Source organism: Bubalus kerabau, chromosome X, assembly GCF_029407905.1.
Source record: "Bubalus kerabau isolate K-KA32 ecotype Philippines breed swamp buffalo chromosome X, PCC_UOA_SB_1v2, whole genome shotgun sequence".
Taxonomy (NCBI): Eukaryota; Metazoa; Chordata; class Mammalia; order Artiodactyla; family Bovidae; genus Bubalus; species Bubalus kerabau.
In genome coordinates this window covers 151263415-151283151 of record NC_073647.1, presented here as the reverse complement: position 1 = coordinate 151283151, position 19737 = coordinate 151263415, and the positions used below count along the sequence as shown (strand labels likewise).

At 43.9% G+C, this 19737-nt stretch overlaps 2 protein-coding genes across 13 annotated transcripts in view; one reads left to right on the top strand and one right to left on the bottom strand.

The window, feature by feature from the left end:
* The window catches only part of OFD1 (OFD1 centriole and centriolar satellite protein), a 59456-nt gene extending 53111 nt beyond the window's left edge, over positions 1-6345 (bottom strand). For 7 of the 12 annotated variants that reach the window (XM_055565727.1, XM_055565730.1, XM_055565728.1 and 4 more), the window contains exons 1-2: positions 6149-6305; positions 5825-5950 (exon numbers count right to left, since the gene is read on the bottom strand). In XM_055565727.1, coding sequence (XP_055421702.1) covers positions 5825-5917 — 93 coding nt within the window. In that variant the 5' untranslated portion in view covers positions 5918-5950; positions 6149-6305. Of the gene's footprint in view, positions 1-5824; positions 5951-6148 lie in introns of those variants that run through there. The other 5 variants (XM_055565722.1, XM_055565726.1, XM_055565725.1 and 2 more) reach the window with 3 other exon arrangements.
* A 121-nt stretch (positions 6346-6466) lies between these two features.
* Positions 6467-19507, top strand: TRAPPC2 (trafficking protein particle complex subunit 2). Its single transcript, XM_055565736.1, has 5 exons — positions 6467-6604; positions 13704-13813; positions 16222-16370; positions 17063-17144; positions 18382-19507. Exons 2-5 carry the CDS (start codon positions 13721-13723, stop codon positions 18478-18480), a joined length of 423 nt encoding a protein of 140 aa, XP_055421711.1. The 5' UTR covers positions 6467-6604; positions 13704-13720; the 3' UTR covers positions 18481-19507.
* The last annotated feature ends 230 nt before the right edge of the window (positions 19508-19737 follow it).

The window sequence follows — 19737 nt, the reverse complement described above, 5'->3', positions numbered from 1 at the left end:
GTAATTTAAAATCTTCCAACAAACAAAAGGCCGGGACTAGATGGCTTCACAGACCAGTTCTAACAAACATTTAGAGAAGAGTTAATACCTATCCTTCTCAAACTCTTCCACAAAATTGCAGAGGGAGGAACGTCCCAAACTTGTTCTACAAGGCCACTATCATCCTGATACCACAACCAGCCAAAGATATCACAAGAAAATTACAGACCACTATAACTGACGAACACAGATTCAACAATCCTCAACAAAACACTAGCAAAGAGAATCAAGCAATGCATTAAAAGGATCATACACCATGATCAAGTGGGATTTATCCCAGGGATGCAAGGATTCTTCAATATACACAAATCACTGTGATATACCATATCAACAAGTTGAAGAATAAAAAGCATATGATCATCTCAATAGATGCTGAAAAAAATTGACAAATTTCAATATCCATTTATGATAAAAAAAAAGAAACTCTCCAGAAAGTGGGCATACAGGGAACCTACCCCAACAAAAGCCCATAATAAAGGCCGTATACAACAAACCCACAACTAATAACATCATTCTCAATGGTGAAAACCTGAAAGCATTTTCTCTAACATAAGGAACAAGACAAGGATGTGCACTCTCACCACTATTATGCAACATAGTTTTGGAAGTCCTAGCCATGGCAATCAGAGAAGAAAAAGAAATAAAAGGAATACAAATTTTAAAAGAAGTTAAACTCTGTTTTCAGATGTACTCTACATAGAAAAATCCTAAAGATGCCACCAGAAAAACTATTAGCACTAATCGATGCATTTGGCTTGCATTCCTATACACTAACAATGAAAGATCAGAAAGAGAAATTAAGGAAACAATCCCATTTACCAATGCAACAAAAAGAATAAAACACCTGGGAATAAATCTATCTAAGGAGGCAAAGTGAAAGAGGAGAGTGAAAAAGTTGGCTTAAAGCTCAACATTCAGAAAACTAAGATCATGGCATCTGGTCCCATCACTTCATGGGAAATAGATGGGGAAACAGTGGAAACAGTGTCAGACTTTATTTTTGGGGGTCTCCAAAATCACTGCAGATGGTGATTGCAGCCATGAAATTAAAAGACGCTTACTCCCTGGAAGGAAAGTTATGACCAACCTAGACTGCATATTCAAAAGTAGAGACATTACTTTGCCAACAAAGGTCCGTCTAGTCAAGGCTATGGTTTTTTCCAGTAGTCATGTATGGATGTGAGAGTTGGACTGTGAAGAAAGCTGAGCACCGAAGAATGGATGCTTTTGAACTGTGGTGTTGGAGAAGACTCTTGAGAGTCCCTTGGACTGCAAGGAGATCCAACCAGTCCTTTCTAAAGGAGATCAGTCCTGGGTGTTCTTTGGAAGGACTGATGCTAAAGCTGAAACTCCAGTACTTTGGCCACCTCATGAGAAGAGTTGACTCACTGGAAAAGACTCTGACGCTGGGAGGGATTGGGGGCAGGAGGAGAAGAGGACAACAGAGGGTGAGTTGGCTGGATGGCATCACCAACTCGATGGACGTGAGTTTGAATGAACTCCGGGAGTTGGTGATGGACAGGGAGGCCTGGCGTCCTGTTCATGGGGTCGCAAAGAGTCGGACACAACTGAGCGACTGAACTGAACTGAACTGAACTGAAGGAGGCAAAAGGCCTGTACTCAGAAAAGACTGATGAAAGAAATTAAAGATGATATAAACAGAAACAGATGTCTTAGATTGGAGGAATCAATATTGTGAAAATGACTATACTACACAAAGCAATCTACAGATTCAATGCAATCCCTATCAAATTACCAATGGCAGTTTTCACAGAATTAGAACAAAAATTTTTACAGTTTGTATGGATACACAAAACACTCTGAATAGCCAAAGCAATCTTGAGAAATAAAAACAGAATTGAAGGAATTAGGCTCCCTGACTTCAGACTATATTACACAGCTACAGTAATCGAGAAAGTATGATACTGGCAGCAAAACAGAAATACAGATCAGATCAATGGCACAGGATAAAAACCCATAGATAAACCCACACACCTACCATCACATAATCTGAAAAAGGAGACAAGAAAATACAATGAAGAGAAGACAATCTCTTCAATAAGTGGTGCTGGGAAAACTGGACAGCAACATGTAAAAGGATGAAACTATAACATTCTCTAACATGATACAGAAAAATAAACTCAAAATGGATCAAAGACATACATGTAACACTGGACACTGTAAACTCTTAGAGGAAAACATAGGCAGAACACTCTTTGACATAAATCACAGCAAGATCTTTTTTGACCTACCTCCTAGAGTAATAAAAATTTGTTAAAAATAAATAAATGGGACCTAAATAAACTTAAAAGCTTCTGCAGAGCAAAGGAAAACATAAACAAAACAAAAAGACAAGTCTCAGAATGAGAGAAAATATTTGCAAATGAAGCAACTGACAAAGGACTTATCTCCAACATATACAAACATCTCATGCAGCTCAATATCAAAACAACAAACAACCCAATCAAAAAATGGGCAAAGATCTAAACAGACATTTCTTCAAAGACATAAACACAGTCAAGAGGCACATGAAAAGATGCTCAACATCACTAATTATTAGAGAAATGCAAATCAAAACTACAGTGAGTAATCAGCTCACACTGGTCAGAATGACCATCATCAAAAAACCTATAAACAATAAATGCTGGAGGGAGTGTGGAGAAAAGGGAATCCTCTTGTACTGATGGTGGAAGTGTAAATTGATACAGCCACTATGGAGAACAGTATGGAGTGCCTTTAAAAAGCTAAAAGTAGTACTACCCTATGACCCAGCAATCCCACTACTGTGCATATATCCTGAGAAAACCATAATTCAAATAGACACATGTACCCCAACGTTCACTGCAGCACTGTTTACAACAGCCAGTACATAGAAGTAACCTAAATGTCCATCGATGGATGAATGGATAAAGAAGATGTGGTACATATATACAATGGAATATTATTCAGCCATAAAAGGAAATGAAATTGAGTCATTTTCAGAGATGTGGATGGACCCAGAGTCTGCCATACAAAGTAAAGTAAGTCAGCAAGAAAGAAACAAATATCATATATTAACTCATGACAAATATCATATATTAACCCATGTATGTGGAATCTAAAAAAAAATGGTACAGGTGAACCTATTTGCAGGGGAGGAATAGAGACATAGACATAGAGAAAGGACATGCAGACACAGGGCAGGTGGGGATCGAATTGGAAGATTAGGAATGACACATATACACTACCATGTGCAAATAGACAGCTAGTGGGAAGCTGCTGTGTAACACAGGGAGCTCAGCTCGGTGCTCTGTGATGACCTAGAGGGGTGGGATGGTGGGTTCAAGAGGAAGGGAGGAATATATAGGTGATTCACTTCATTGTACAGCAGAAACTAACACAACATTGTAAGGCAATTATACACCAATTTAAAAAAAGAAACTGACAGACTAGATTCAAAATAAGGAAAAAGATTTCATAAACTTCATTTAACAGATATTGATATAACTTTGGACTTAACCATTAAAACAAACTCTTTTCAAACACTCAAACAGAATGTGAATTAGACCACTAAACACTTCAGGGAATTTAAAAAATTAGAACTCACCCAGGCCAGTCCTTAAACTGAGAAAATAAATTAGCTCAGACTGAGAAAGTAAAAATTCTCCCTGTCATTGATGAAGCTAGTGCAACAGAAACAGAATGGTCAGCTGCAAAGAACAAAGAGTATTTCAGAGGGTAGGCTGCAGCTGTAAAGAGAACAAGGCTAGCATAAGCCTGATACTAAAGCCAAAAAAAGGATAATGATAGGTCACTATCAACTGTGACCACACACATGAAGTAGAATCCTACTAAACTAAATCCAAAGCACAGTAAAAGAACATACACCATGCCTAGATTCAAGAAAAATTCTGCATAAGAAAGTGGACTAATGCACGACATACTACAATTAATTCCAAGTAGGTTAAAGAGTTAACCACAAAAAAATGAAACCTTTTTAAAAACTTAAAAATGGAATATTCATTCTTAGTGGAAATGACTTACTGAGAATAATCAGCAGAAAATAGTAAACTAAAGATTTGACCACAGAAAAATGCAACTTCAGCCTTTTTAGAGCCAAAATAAAATTGAACACCAACTGTATTGTCACAAAATTGGAAAGATGACTAATTTTCCATAGAGCACATATCAATAAGAAATACATCAATAAGAAACACATCAAAAAGAAATTCATCAATAAGAAAACACTAGCACTCTAGGGGGAAAAAAACGGGCAAGGGGAACATGAACCACCAATCCATGGGAAACATACAGCCAGAAAATATGCACAACCTTCTTGATAATCAAAAGAAAGAATGTTAAAACAATAAGGGCTTCTCGATCTTAGATTGATTTAAAACATGTCATGATCATTATATTGGCGAGAGATAAGCATTTTCAAAATACTGGTGGAATATAAACTGAAGTTGACTCTCGAACCAGAGTTTAGGGGCCCCGTCTAGATCCCCAGATTTGATTACGTGGATTCAACCAACACAAACAGTGTAGTACCATAGTAGATATTTATTAAAAAAGTCCACGTATAAGTGGACCTGAGCTGTTCAAACATGTGTTGTTCAACGGTCAATAGATTACAATCTTTCTAGAAGAAGACACATAAACCAAGAGCCTTAAAATGGCTCACACCTTTTAATTCACTAATGCCACTTCATCTATCCAAAACAAAAAGTGAGAGGTGCAATTGCAGGAGTGTGTAAACCTCAATATAACTTAAATATTCAATAACACAGGAATGCTGCATAATTATGTATATGGCACCAGGCTCAGCTTTGGACAATGAAAATTAGAATTTCAAGAAACATTTAAAAACAAAGGAAGGGCTTCCCTAGTGGTGTAGTGGCTAAGAATCTGCCAGCCAATGCAGGAGACACAGGCTGGATCCCTGAAATGGGAAGATCCCACATGCTGCGGAGCAACTAAGCCTGTGCACAACTACCGAAGCTCGCACACCTCAAGCCTGCTGTGCTCTACAACAAAAGAAGCCACCGCAATGAGAAGCCAGAGCACCTCAAGGAAGAGTAGCCCGCACCCGCCACAACTAGAGAAAGCCCGCATGCAGCAAGGAAGATTCAGCGCAGCCATAAACAAATAAAATGTTCTTTTCAAAAACCACACACAGGAAAATGATCACCACGTATTAAAGCAGATACACAAATAAACAAAACAGTACGCCAACTAGTGGTTGTGTTAGAGATGACGTCTCTTCTGTATGTTTTTCTATATTTCAGTTGAGTTTGAAGTATTTTTAAGGTTACAAAAACAATGGAGCAGCCAGAAGAAAAAGTTTTCCCTCAATTTCCTACTTTAAGTGTAAAATACTTTTATGAAATATATATAGAAAACACATTTGAGCTAATCCTACTTCCTGCTGTTAATTCATACACGAAGTGTCCTAAGAAATATTTGCTGCTCAAGTATTTATACCTTTCAATATATTTTAAAGAAGAAATTTCTCATTTCCCAAACTTTTCTACAGTAAGTAGTCCCTTAATGTTTCCTATATGGTGTCAATACCCTCCATTCAAATACGAGTATTACACTTCATAACTCAGGAACATCTAAGATTTCTAAAACAAACGTTACTAAAATGTGTTTAACGATTAAAGAGTTACACGGGAAACAATGTAACTCACCAACACAATCTCTGTATCACGTGATACCCAAGACATGGCTGTATTTACATGCACCACCTGTCACAGGTTACACTTGCAAAATCTACGTTAACAGATATGCCTAAAATTGATACCTTGAGTGTGTCCAGTACACCCCGATCCTTAAACGTCTGGTACAGCTTTTTGCGCAGATCATCTTGACTCAACACATCAGATTTGGGGAACATGATGGACCAGGAGAGAAATCGGTTATGGTTTACCTGGCGGGCAGAGGAGATGTTAAATTCTGCACACAGACCAAGGAAGCCCTCACAAGCCCAGGGGAGAAAGGCGTTTTAACGGAACCAAAGGCTTCACTTCCGCCCGCCTCGAGGAGGCGGCAGGTGATGGCACGTGAGCCATCAGGTGTCGGCTTCCTCCCGAGCCCGCCCCACCGTGCCCCAAGTTTGAGTCCGAACCTGGGATGCGGGCCCTGGCCTAGGGGAACCCCTGCCTTCAGAGTCCTGCCTCAACCCCAGAGTACCAGGAGGAACAAGCTGAACCTTCCGCTTTGGATTGCAAACTAGGAACTTGGACAGACACGCGCACGCCTTGGAAGGTCTGATAGGGGGGCGTGGCTGTGGCCCACGCGCGACCCTCACGGGCGGAAACCGGAAGACTGAAGGCTAAAGAAAGTGCAGCATCGGCCGGAATTCGCGCCGCCCAAAGCCAATCCCAGCCCTCCCCGCAGTCCGGGCACTACGGCGCAAGCGCCAAGCTGCGTAGGGCTGCGGCCGGAAGCTCCGCCCACTACGCGAGGGCGGTACCGCGGAGTATCGCGAGGGCTGCTTCCGGCGTCCCTACGGAAGTTGAGGAACGCGGTTCCGTTCCGCGGCAATTGACTGGGCGTTTCGGTTGCTGGCGTCTTGCCGCAGGTAGGGGGATGGAGCGAGTGGACGGTTGGCGCTTGGGGACTCTGGGGGATGTGTCCTGTCCCGCGGGAGCCGGGTGTTGGCCCTTTCTCTCCCTTCTGTCCCTGGCCGGCTGAGCTCATCAACAGCCCAGCTGGCCATTCCACACCGAGATTCAATCTGCAAATGTCCGTCTGCTTAGGCGCTTTGCTTCTTGTAATATCTTTCATTGGGTTGGGTTATTCAGCCCACCCTGGCTCTCTTAACTGCGGCACTATTGCCGTTTGGAGTCGGAAAATGCTCCATTTTGGTGCTGTCCTGCGCACTGTAAGATGCTGAGCAGCATCCTTGGTTTCCACCCAATCGATGCCAGTAGCACCTCCCTCCCAGTTCTGACAGCCTCCTGGCATTGCCACATGTCCCTGGGAGGCAAAGTCGCCCCTGGTTAAAAACCAGTGAGCTACACTTGGTGCGTGCTGTGAAGAACATCGGTGAGCTGGGTGCCCAAGATGCTTAAATCTAATTAGAAAAGTCTCTCAAGAAGCAATGCTGAAAACATAGCTAGAGAATTGGCTAAGAACTAAGATGCATTGTGAAAGTGTTACCCGCTTAATTATGTCCGACTTTTTGCGATCCCATAGGCTGAATTGGGAGAAGGCAATGGCACCCCACTCCAGTACTCTTGCCTGGAAAATCCCATGGACAGAGGAGCCTGGTAGGCTGCAGTCCATGGGGTCACTAAGAGTCGGACACGACTGAGCGATTTCACTTTCACTTTTCACTTTCACACATTGGAGAAGGAAATGGCAACCCACTCCAGTGTTCTTGCCTGGAGAATCCCAGGGACGGTGGAGCCTGATGGGCTGCCGTCTATGGGGTCGCGCAGAGTCGGACACGACTTAAGCGACTTAGCAGCAGCAGCAGCAGGCTGAATGGCACCCCACTCCAGGACTCTTGCCTGGAAAATCCCATGGACGGAGGAGCCTGGTAGGCTGCAGTCCATGGGGTCGCTAGGAGTCAGACACGACTGAGCGACTTCACTTTCACTTTTCACTTTCACCACGCATTGGAGAAGGAAATGACAACCCACTCCAGTGTTCTTGCCTGGAGAATACTAGGGACGGCAGAGCCTGGTGGGCTGCTGTCTATGGGGTCGCACAGAGTCGGACATGACTGAAATGACTTAGCAGCAGCAGCAGACTGTAGCCTACCAGGCTCCTGTGTCCATGGAATTCTCCAAGCAAGAATACTGGGGTGGGTTGCCACTCCCTTCTCCAGGGGATCTTCCCAACCCAGGAATCGAACCAAGGTCTCCTACATTGCAGGTGGATTCTTTACCATCGGAGTCAGAGATGCATTGTAGACCAAGTAAAGATTTTAGAAAAAGTGGTTGGGGGTGGACATGAGTGGGCACATCTCTGAAAACTGACTTCATCAGGGCATTGTTAGGTAGTATTTGGATAGTGGACAAAAAGCAAAGGAGGAAGGGCAAAAATTCTGAAAGGAATAAAAAAATCAGGACCTTTTCAAGAGCAGTGAGGCATCTGGCCTGACTCCAGAGCCCCATGCTGTGGGTATAAGGTATCTAAGGCCTACCTACAAGGACAAAATTGGGCCAGTGTTAGCTTTGTGAGCAGCAATGAAGAGTACAGTGAATTTTCACCCCTAGCTATGAAAGGCTTAAACGATTTAATAGGCATCAAGAGTGACAGGACTTAAATAGGAGGTAGAGACCGTGTAGGTTGGGTTGGGAAATACTTGGAGAAGGAAGGATTTGGGTAGACTTTGAAAGATGGATAAGGTAAACATAGAATTAGAGTATTCCAGGCATGAAGAGAGAGATAAGTCTGGACTGGACACAATCAGCTGGAGAGGGAAAAAATAAGTATACCAATCCACTGTAGCTGAGGTAGAACAACGTGGTACTAGGTTTTGGATACTGGTACTTAGTTAGATGAGAAGCATTAAGGCTTTTGAGCAGAATAGTGAGCTGATGAAGAATGTTCTAAGATGTTAGTATGGAGTCATTTCACAAGGCAACCTGATAATTCTTGGTTACTAAGTTCTCAGTTATATTCACCCAAATGTCTTTCCAGGTAACTTCAAAGGAGCAGCCCTAGGCTTGGCCTCTGAAACAGTTTGGAATAAATCTGTCTAGTTCAGATTTAGCAAATACTTGGCACTCACATAGGCGCTGCCCTTTCCCACACCCATAGCAGACGTGGTAACTGATCACAGCAATCTTTCCCCCAACCACCCTTAGTCTCAGAATCTTTCTCAGCACTAGTTCCTGGCTATCACTACCAGCTGATAAGAACAAGCTCATGGGGGAAAACCAGTTGGCATCCCTAGTCAAATCCCTTCCCATAGACAGCATCATACTTATAAAGACTGCATCTATTCCACAAAAGGTCTTACCTGCCTCCATTTTAAACATCCTCAGCTCCTTCAGTAGCTTTTGCCTTGTTCCCAGGGCATTCCATAGTCTAAATGCTTCCCTCCTCCCAACACACACAGTTCAGAGTTAATGAATTTTAAAACTGTGATTCCCAGAACTGAGTATCTTCCCCAGAGATGGTATTATTAGTCATGAGGACATCATCTTTTCTTAATGCAGTCTGGAATTGCATTAGCTTTTCTGGCCAGTGTATTGGATTGCTGCCTCTGACTGAGCTGGCAGTAAATGAGAAGCGGTCCCCATAGATGAGCTACTCTAACACTAGGTTTCCCTCATCCCCTTGTGCTGTTGATTTTTTCAGCCCAAGTATAGAACTTTATTTCGAATTCTTTAAATTCTGTCCTCTTCATGTCACCTATTTCTTCTAGCCGTGGAGGTCTTTTGAATCCTAACTTTAGCCTTCTAATAAATTAGGTGCCTTTAGCATGTTATCTTTGGGTGTGAGAAGTTGGCTTCATCTCAGTTACTGATGCAAACCCCTTGAGCTGCACTAGGTGAAGGTCAACCTCCAAGGCTCCCTAGAGACCCCATGCTGGCCAGTGACATGGAGCATGTGAACGTTCCAGTCAGTCCCCTCCTGTCCCTCCCTCAGCAGAGAACGTGCACACCCTGGGTCCCCAGCACTGCTCTTGCTCTGGGGGTACCCCAGGCTGTCACCCAGGCTACTGGTCTCCCATGAGTTCTTAGGTGGAGAACCACATGACTTCAGAAGGTGACTCACCATCTCCCTAGTTCCCTTCCACAACAGGGAGTGCAGGTCTGGAATGACTTGTTTTTCTAGAACAAGGGAGTAGTAACCCACTCTTTCTAAGGATACACATTAAGGGACTTAGTTTATCATAGAAGTTCCCAGCATAGTTAGTGTCTGACCGAAGACAGGCATTTCATACCTGTTTCTGTTGGTGTTTTAATCTCTTCAGTGGTACTCTGACTTCAAGATAAGCCTCTTTGTTTTCTGAAAGTTGGCATAACAGTTACTAACCTCTGAAAGCCTGGCTCTTTCTATTCCTGTGATTTCTTAATGTCCCTGGTCAGTAGTCACACCATCAGAGTTGTTAACCCAAATGTTTTTTTAACATGCCCATCTTGGGGTTCATAGCCTGCCTAACCTCATGTCTCCCACACTTTCTGTGTGAAAACCATTCTTTGAGAAAACTCAAATTTGACACACCTGTGTCCCGTGTTGTTTACACACCAGGTGCCTCAAATCATTGACCATTCTCCCTTGCTTTTTCCTGATAGTAGCCTGCACGTCTCTTGTTTTTCTGAACATATAGCACACATTTCAGCTCGTGTGGGGCTTTTGCCCTTCTGACTCAAGCCTCCTGGCTTTCTGGTCCCACGTTATGGCCATTACTAGCTAGTGCCCTACTTCTCACATCTTGTACACGGTCTCTTCAAGAAGTCCGGAACTCCTTGTGTGTTGATTTCTTCAGTTCTCTCTCTCAAAAGCAGTTCAAGACATTTTAACCACCACAGACAGCTGTTCTCGGCACACACGGGAGTCCTGGCTCCCCTCTGTTCAGCCAACAAGTCCTGCCCTTGTATAGGAGGGTTTCTTTCATCCTATTTTAACAACTGTGGCAGCTTCTCACAAACGTGCTGTTCGTCACCTGACACAGGCTTCATCAGTCAAAGCCCTGGAGGGCCTCGGCACTAGAACTTTCAGAAGGTTCCCGTTCTTGTTGAGGCTAGTTAATCCTGCCTCCCCCCCGACCTCCTTCCTGCCTTCCCTTTCTTACATTCCAGCACTATGCCCTCCCCCTGGAGGAGGAAATGGCAACCCACTCCAGTATTCCTGCCTGGAGAATCCCATGGACAGAGAAGCCTGGCGGGCTACAGTCCATGGGGTCACACACAGTCGGACACGACTGAGCACACAACGGCATGCCTTCCCCCTGCTCCCTGCAGGTCCGTCCCGCTAGTACTGAGCAGTTTCCTGTTCGAGGCTGTGTTAGGGGTATGAGACCCTATCTGGAAAACCCAGCTGCTGTTCTCTTCCACTCTTGTCCCTGTACTGCTCCGAGTTGCTCTACCTTGATGCACTATTGGCCCCCCACCCCCCATTTGCACGGGGCTCTGAACCCTGTGACCCATGGAAAATAAGCTCACTCTGTCCTCAGTCTCTTCTCCCTCCCTTTTTCTTAAGCCTGCAGGTTTTTTCAGCTTTGACATGTTAGTTTCCTACTGCCCGCCATAACGCATTACCACAAATTTACTGGCTTAAAACTACACAAACTTATCATCTTACCATTTTGTAGGGTAGAAGGCCAACGCGGGTCTCACTGGGCGTAAATCCCTTCTGGAAGCTCTCTGGAAGAATCTGTTTCGTCATCCTTTCCAGCTTCTAGGGGCCACCCACATTCCTTGGTTCATGGCTGTTTCCTCCATCTTGAAACCCAGCAAGGTTTCATCTCTGTGGCGATCCACCCACTGCCACGTTTCCCCCCCCCCCCAAGAACCTCCAACTGTTTCCTGGGGTTCTACCCTCTTCCACTTTTAAAGACTGGTGATTACACTGGATCCACCTGAATAGCCAGGATCCTTGTCCTACCTGAAGATCAGCTGATGGACAGCCAGCCTTGGTTGCATCGTCTTAATGCCCTTTGCCACCTAGATTAATTTTCAGTTTCCCAAGCTTAGGATGTGGGCATCTTGGTGGGGGCCAGGGGAGCTTATACTGGCTGCAACCACACGTGTAGAATTGACCTGTTCATTTTCATCCCTCTTCCTTCCCTTTCTGATTTCCTTTGTAGTTTCATCACCTTGATATTCTGCTTGACCCCCTCAGCCAGACATTTGGCAACATCCTGAATTCTTCCTGCGGTTCCCCAGTTTCACCCACTGCCAAGCTCTGTAACACCCCCACACCTTAAGACCTTGCAGACACTCGAAGGGCCCCTATTTCAGGTGACAGAAAGACTGCGTAGATGGAGATCATTTCCCTCCTCGCAGAAAGTCCCATCCATCAGACAGCACAGAATTCTAGAGCAAGTCTCAGCTCTGCTTACCACCGAAGCTGAGGAGGCCCCGCGTATTAAATGGCTGTAGACATTGCCTTCCTGGGACAAGGTGGTTATGTGCTCTTGCTGCTTCCTTTTCTTCCACTGCACCGCTCAGCTTCTCTGCATCCTTTCTTCAAGCCTGTGTGAAATCACGTGACTAGCAGCTCACGTTCTATGTAGCTGACAGGTTTGTGACCACCCCTTTCTTTCTTGCAGTTTCTTGTTTATCCTCATGCTCTTCTTAGGATATACTTTTCTCCCCAACACGAGTTTCCACATGGGGCTGAGTGGGTTTGGGGGCCAGAGCAGAAGGATAATCTTCCTTATACATATAGTGTCTTCTGCTGCTGCTTAACATGTATGCAGAGGGAGAAGGATCTTCCTTGAGTATTTTTTTCCCTGCTGCTCCTTAAATGTTTGTGCTGAAGAAAGCAAGCCCTTCCCTTGGCAAACTCCACCTATAAAACCTTTTCCAGCAAGAAGGAATGATGTCATTGTTTGCTCTGTGAAAATTACAGGCTTCCACCCCCTTCCCCTCACTTGAGCTTGAGGATCATTGCCACTTCTTCTAGTTTTGCAGAGCTTTGGTATCATCCCTGCGTTTGTCTTCAGGTTTCATGGCATGGAAGTCCCGCTGAGGCTCGATGAGCCCTGGGTTCTGACACACCTTACTGTCAGCACCCGGTTAAGCAGGTTCCTGCTCCACAGGGTGCCCTTCCTCTGCACATCTCCATGTGCCTGTGCTCGTGTCGCTAGAGCTAGACATGAACCTAGCTTTGTCTGATTCAGAAGACCCTGTGCTAAAACAACATACACGAGTCCATCGCCTGTCTGCCCGTCCATCCATCCAGATTGTGATTGTGCTAAAAGTCACAGAATCATTGATTTCTCCCCCAGCACCCCTGTTTTCTCTTTTTATGCCTTTAGCAAACCTATCGACCCTTGTTCCAAGAGCTCTTTATGCCTCAGAATGTCTTCCTTTGGGATTATGATTTCTTCCATCTTTTCTAGAGTACAGCGCTGTTTCTTCCTCTCTTTCGAAAGACGTTTGAGGCGGCCTATCACAGGCTCCTTTCTGTGCAGAGTTACATCCATAGCACAGAGCCGTCAGGTGGGAAGAAGACAAGCGCCTCGCAGTCTGATGACGACAGCAGTGCTGCACAGCTGTACATTGTTTCCCACTCGGCGCCCAGGCTCACTGGCCCAGTCCACGGTGAAGACGGCTTACCCTCCATGGTCCACACTTTCCCATCAGGAGAATGTTGTTTTTATGATGTCATGTTAGAGGTCTTCTAATTTCCCTATGAAAATGTAGTAGTGGATTCTCCAGAACATATCACAAATACATAAATTGTATTAGTCACAAGCTATGTATCTATAGGAATGGAATGATGTCATTGTTTGCTCTGTGAAAATTGCAGGCTTCCACACCTTTCCCCTCACTTGAGCTTGAGGATTATTGCCACTTCCAGATTTGCAGCACTTTGGTATCATCTTGGTGTGGTACCTATCATTTGGTATCTATCAATCTTGGCATGGAAAGCATGCCACTTTAGGGGCCACCTCCTCTACAATTTAGGTTTAAGTTAAAAATGGAGTTCTTTACTTCCTGGGTTTTTGTATTGAGTACTAAAAATACACATTATTTTCATTTAATTAGGAGCTATATTGAAGACGATGTCTGGAAGCTTCTACTTTGTCATTGTTGGTCACCATGATAATCCAGTTTTTGAAATGGAGTTTTTGCCAGCTGGAAAAGCAGAATCCAAAGTGCGTATGAAACCTTAAAAAAGCCCGTAGCACTTGTTGTGTTGCTGTAATGGTACTGGTGTGATGTGACTGTGGAACTGGAAGGGGTCTGGACAGATGAGGTCACTGCGGACCCAGCACAACTACAGGTGGCTTGCTCTGCAGTCCTGCAGGTTGAGAGGAGCCAGCCGGGAGCATCCTCTGCATTGTGTGTGCGTGCTCTAGCTCAGCACACACTTGGCACAGGCTCACAGGATGCCCTGGGTCTCCTTTCCCTGGTTGCCAGTCCCTAGATCACCCGCCAAAGGCAGTGATCATACTGGGTCTGCAGGGGCAAGTGCTCCAGCCCTGAAATGCCAAGAAAGCCCCTTCTGTGCCCTCAAATCACCTTTTCCAGCAGGACAGACAGGCTAGAGGTTGAGATAGACCTCGACTCCCATGTCCTCCTGCCACCCCTGGGATGGCAGTTGTTGTCATCGACTTCCCACAGCATCCACTGGCCACGTGGGGCCCTCATGCTCTCCTCCATGGTGACGGCACCCAACTTTCTTGTTGTCAAGAGTGGTTCCGAAAAAACCAGCTTGCTTCAAGAACGTGGTGCCACTCAAGAGTAAACAGAGCTGTAGGGTCCTGGGATGAGGAGAGATGTCCCTCCATCTCCCTGTACAAAGCCATATTCCAAGTAAATTGCTGACCATTGCACTGTGTTTTTCTCAGCCTCCAAAAATAGGCTTTAACGTCCTTTAAGACAGGAACTGATGTTTGAAATTAGTCATGATGTGTAATGTCCAATGTAGGACGCTTTTCAACTGTTCAGACCTTGCCACTGAAATATGATAGAAATCCAAGGTATTATCTGAGCAGGTGTTGTTGCTCCGTCATTTGCCCACATTCCCAGGAGCACACTGCTCTTTGAAACCTGGATGGGAGGCATTGCTGCAGCAGTAGTTGCTTTGTGTGGTCTGCAGCTACTTATAGTTTTTCTCTCATTCCACTGGCCTCGTGGTAGGCAAAGCGGTGCCTATAAAACTGTCGCGTTACTTGATCTTAGTTCTTTCTTCTGCTACCACTCACCTTTGTAAACCACTCCTACAGTTTTCTCCTGATCTATCAAGTTTGCTCATAGGTGCAAAGGGAAAGACTGCCATGAGCCAGACACAAAACACATCCATTTCTCTGAGAAATAAATTAAGTTTTGTCCATGTGCTGGGACTGAAGTATAAACGTGCTTTACTTATGTGAGGGATTCCAGGGCACCTGACCACCTTCCTCCAGTCCAGGCACAGCCTCCTCAGCCAGGAAGCTCCATTCGTTTCCCAAGGCTGCAGTCATAGTACCAGACACTGGCCGCCTGAGAGGAGTAGAATCGGATTGTCTCACAGTTGGCAAGCCCAGAAGTCTTGAGATCAAGCCATCAGCAGGGCCAGCCCCGTCCAAAGGTGCTAGGGAAGGCCTGTTCCAGGCCTTCCTCCCAGCTGCTGGCAGTTCGTGCCTTGTGGCAGAACTGCAGTCCCTTGTGGCTTTCTCCCTGCATGTGAGCCTGTCTCCAAATTTCCCCCTTTTTATAAATACGTCAGTCACTGGATTAGGGACCCACTTGCTGCTAGCATGACCTCATGGTAACTAATGACGTCTTCAACAACCTTCTTTCCAAATACAGCCACATTCTGAGGGTTAGGACTGCAGCACAGGAAATGGGGGAACCTAAGGGTTCTTTGAAAAATGCACTTTGAAAGTAAGCATCTCATGTGCATGAGGCTGCATTCCAGGTTGTGAATTCCCTCTCCACATTCAGGGGGACAGCCCCGCCTTCTTCAGTTAGGCCTTTTAGGCCCACGAGAAGGACGTCTCTGGCTTGACAGGATCACCTTGCGCTGTCAGCACAGGTGACTGCACACAGCTGGTGCCGAGCCGGGTTGGCAGCCCTGGGATCTCCCTGCACCTCAGGGTAGCCAGTGCCAGGCTGTCTCCCCTGCTCACCAAGCCCTGGCCCCGCCCCGACCTGAGGCTGGTCCCCGCGGCTTTCCTTGCCACCTCCCTGGCCTACCTTGTATTTTCCTGTCTTCCTCAAAAGATGTGTACTTCTTGAAAGGAGGATCTGAGTGGAGGGGAGGGGAAGGGGAGAAAAATTGAAAGCAGGATCTATTTTTTTTTTTAAAGGAAGTTTCCTCCCCCCCCCCATGCTTAAATGCTCATGCAATCTGATAACTTCCTTCTTGCCAAATTTTTAAAAATCTTTATAGTTTCTTGAACACATTTCATAAGTAATTGGCTGTTTCTATTTGAGTTTTAGATACCAGATTAGAAAATAGTGTGAGAACACTGAAGACCTTTAATAGCAGAAAGCTTCCCCCCACTCCCCATGAGTAAGCTGTGTCTAGAATTCCCTGAATGGAAGTGTTAATCTGGTGTCACTCACTGTCACCTAGGACGATCACCGCCATCTGAACCAGTTCATAGCTCATGCTGCCCTCGACCTCGTAGATGAGAACATGTGGCTGTCGAACAATATGTACTTGAAGACGGTGGACAAATTCAATGAATGGTTTGTCTCAGCATTCGTCACTGCTGGTCATATCCTTACCTGTTTAATAAAGAGCTCTAACAAAGGGTTGGGGTGACAAACCAGACCAGCATGAGATCTGGATGCCAGGTTCTGAGTCTGTGGACTGCAAAGTGTTAGGTAAAAAATGGCCATTGATGGTGCTTTTTAATTTTTTTTTTAGGGGGAAAAAACATCTTTTATTTAACAGATAATTTTAAAGTCCAATCTCATAAAATTAAGGTTTATCTGAACCATATCAAGGGTGATTTTATTTTGTAGTTACTTTCTAACTTAAAAAAGATTATGTTCTCTTCAAGATAAAACTAATGGCACCCCACTCCAGTACTCTTGCCTGGAAAATCCCATGGATGGAGGAGCCTGGTGGGCTACAGTCCATGGGGTCGCTAAGAGTGGGACACGACTGAGCGACTTCACGTTCCCTTTTCATTTTCATGCATTGGAGAAGGAAATGGCAACCCACTCCAGTGTTCTTGCCTGGAGGATCCCAGGGACAGGGAGCCTGGTGGGCTGCCGTCTACAGGATCGCACAGAGTTGGACACGACTGAAGCGACTTAGCAGCAGCAGCAACCTAACTCTGAATCCAGTTTATGGGTTTATCTTTTCCATCGCACAATACACTGCATGTGACTCGAAGACTATTTTATCAACTGATCAGCTTTTCAGTTTTCATTTCTAAAGATTATACCTTAATTATTTCACATATGAGATTTATTATGCTGCATGATGTCAGGCAAGAAGATGGAATCAAGAACTTCTTTACTGATGTCTATGATTTATACATAAAGGTATGGTATGTTCTGTACCTTGTAAAATCTGATTATAAAAGACATGCCAACTATGGCAGGACACTGGCCTGTAGAGGGAACCCCCTTAGATGCCCAGTTCTCCTCCTTGCTTAGCTTCCCCCCAGCAGGACTGTTCCTCACAGCTCCCTCACCAGGCAGGTCTCTATCAGCAGCTTAACACACATGCAGGACAACTCGTAGTCATTTTTAGATCAGTTTCATTCTTTCCCTTTTGGTGCACATAGTTGATTTTATGAGGGAACCATAACTAGAGACACAGAAGCAGTCTCTATAAGGGAAGTTGCTTCATGATTTTATTTCAGACTGTTTCCCATCTGCTTATTAACAAGTAAGTTAGAGTGCAATGAATGTAGATCATAAACCGGTAGGAAGTGATTCATGTATTATCAAAGTCACTCAAGGAGAAAGGGGCCACTTGCATTTCTTGATACTTAATTAGGAAAACTGAAATAGTAATAAGATGTGAGTGGTTAAACTGCAGTGCTAACAGTATATTAATAATTTAAATGTTCTTTATTTGCACAAGATTTTTTGCATATCACATAGTTAACAATCAATATTCCTAGTCAGAAGTAGCAGAGAATATTTAGCCCTTTTATAAAGATGGACACCACCAATCGATTAAGGTATAAAAGTTGGTAACTCCTTTCCTCACTTGTGATTCCATCCAGTACTAATTTTCCCTCACATATATTATGGTTTACTCATTATATCATCTGAGAAACTGATCACTTGCCTTGTGTTAAAGCAGAGTATTAAAAATCTGATTGTTAAAAATTACCACACTTTTAAAAGTAGTGTGGTACTACTTTTTCCTTCAGTCAGAGCATATGGCAGATTTTTAGTGTGTTTTATATAGCCAGAGGCCTTCCACATGAATCAACATCTTGATAGTTGAACGTGAGTGTAATTGTATTTCACACACAGGGTGGATCCCAGGAGTTGGTTTTGCTTACACAGGTAGTGCTTAGATATGTGCTGCCGTGGGTTTTGCCACAGGTACTACCCTGGAACACCAAGACAGAAATTTCCTTAATGGGACATTAACATTTAAGAATGGAACATCTTCACTGAAACTTAAAAATGTGGTCTTTAGACTTTTGTTTTGAATGTCTTTAATTACTTAAAACTTTAAAATATCTTCCTTTTAGAGACCTATGATTTGTCAGCCTTTTTTACTTTGACAAGCTCACCTGAGTACTTTCTTCTCTCCTAGTTTGCAATGAATCCATTTTATGAACCCAATTCTCCTATTCGATCCAGCGCATTTGACAGAAAAGTTCAGTTTCTTGGGAAGAAACACCTTTTAAGCTGAATGCAAAAAAATTCAGAAGTACACAATGTCACTACAGTGGGGTATACTCAGGAATGTGTACATTGTAAGTAACGATTAAATAGCATGGTAAAGTTTTACTGGTAGTCTGTTTATCTAAGCCTAATGAAATTGCTTCTATATTTAAAAAATAGTACATTCAGTTTCTTACAGCTATGAACAGATTGCTATTTGCTTGTGAAAACTTATTTATAAAGAGCTCTTTATTGGTAATCTTGTAATGTCTTTATTTTAAAAAATTGAGAATAAGCTTTTGACTTTCCTCATTCAGATAGTTGATCTTGATGAAGCACTCCAGAACCAAATATCATTAAGATTTGGTAGGCAGATTTAAAACGAAAAGCTTCTGCAGTAGGGAATGAAGTTGATAGCACATACATGGGCTCATCTGTAGATCAAGAGATGTTATGAAAACACATAGGCAGTATACATAGCTCTGCCCAAGAAGCCGGAGCAGACTGTTGCAGTGCCAAATGCCACAGGCCTGCCCCATCAGACTAGAAACAGTGATCCTGCTGTAATTCGAGACTCCTGAGCCCAGGTTTGTATAGTGGGAGGCCAGGACCACAGTGACAAGTTATGTTTTTGTTTCCTTTCCCTCAGACAATAAACTAAGGATTAAGTGAACCTGTTGATAGATGTACTAGTAGAAGGTTGTAAGGCAGTTTTAGAATTGTAGACAAAGAAAAGCTTGTATCACATTAGCACTTGTACTCTAGGCTTTTCAGGCTGTATATCTGTATACCTGAGCGGGTGGGAGTGCTCTGTTTTTTTTACTATAACAGTGTGGGATCTTAATTGTAAACCAGTAAATGTCCATTGAAAAGCAAGTAAATGTTCATTGAAAACCAGGTATTTTCTGTGCTGTGAGCACTTGAAGAATTTTGTTCCATTCTGAATGACCTGAGCAAGGAATTCTCAGTTTGGTCTTGTGTCTTTGTGTGAAGCTGCTATCACAGTTTTTTACCCTATTTATTTGATTTCCTAAATAAAGATGTTTGTCCAAGATTATGGAAGCTTAGTATTGATTTTTTTTTTTTTTTAGCTGTGCTGTACAGCTTGTGATATCTTAGTTCCCTGACCAGGGATTGAACCCGGACCCTCAACAGTCAAAAGCACCAAGCCCTTGACCATTCAATCACCAGGGAATTCCCAATGTTGAATTTTTAGGTGCTGCTCTCCCCACCACCTCCACCATTTTAGTCCTATCTCCCCTAATGAAAGTCTGCAAACATACAT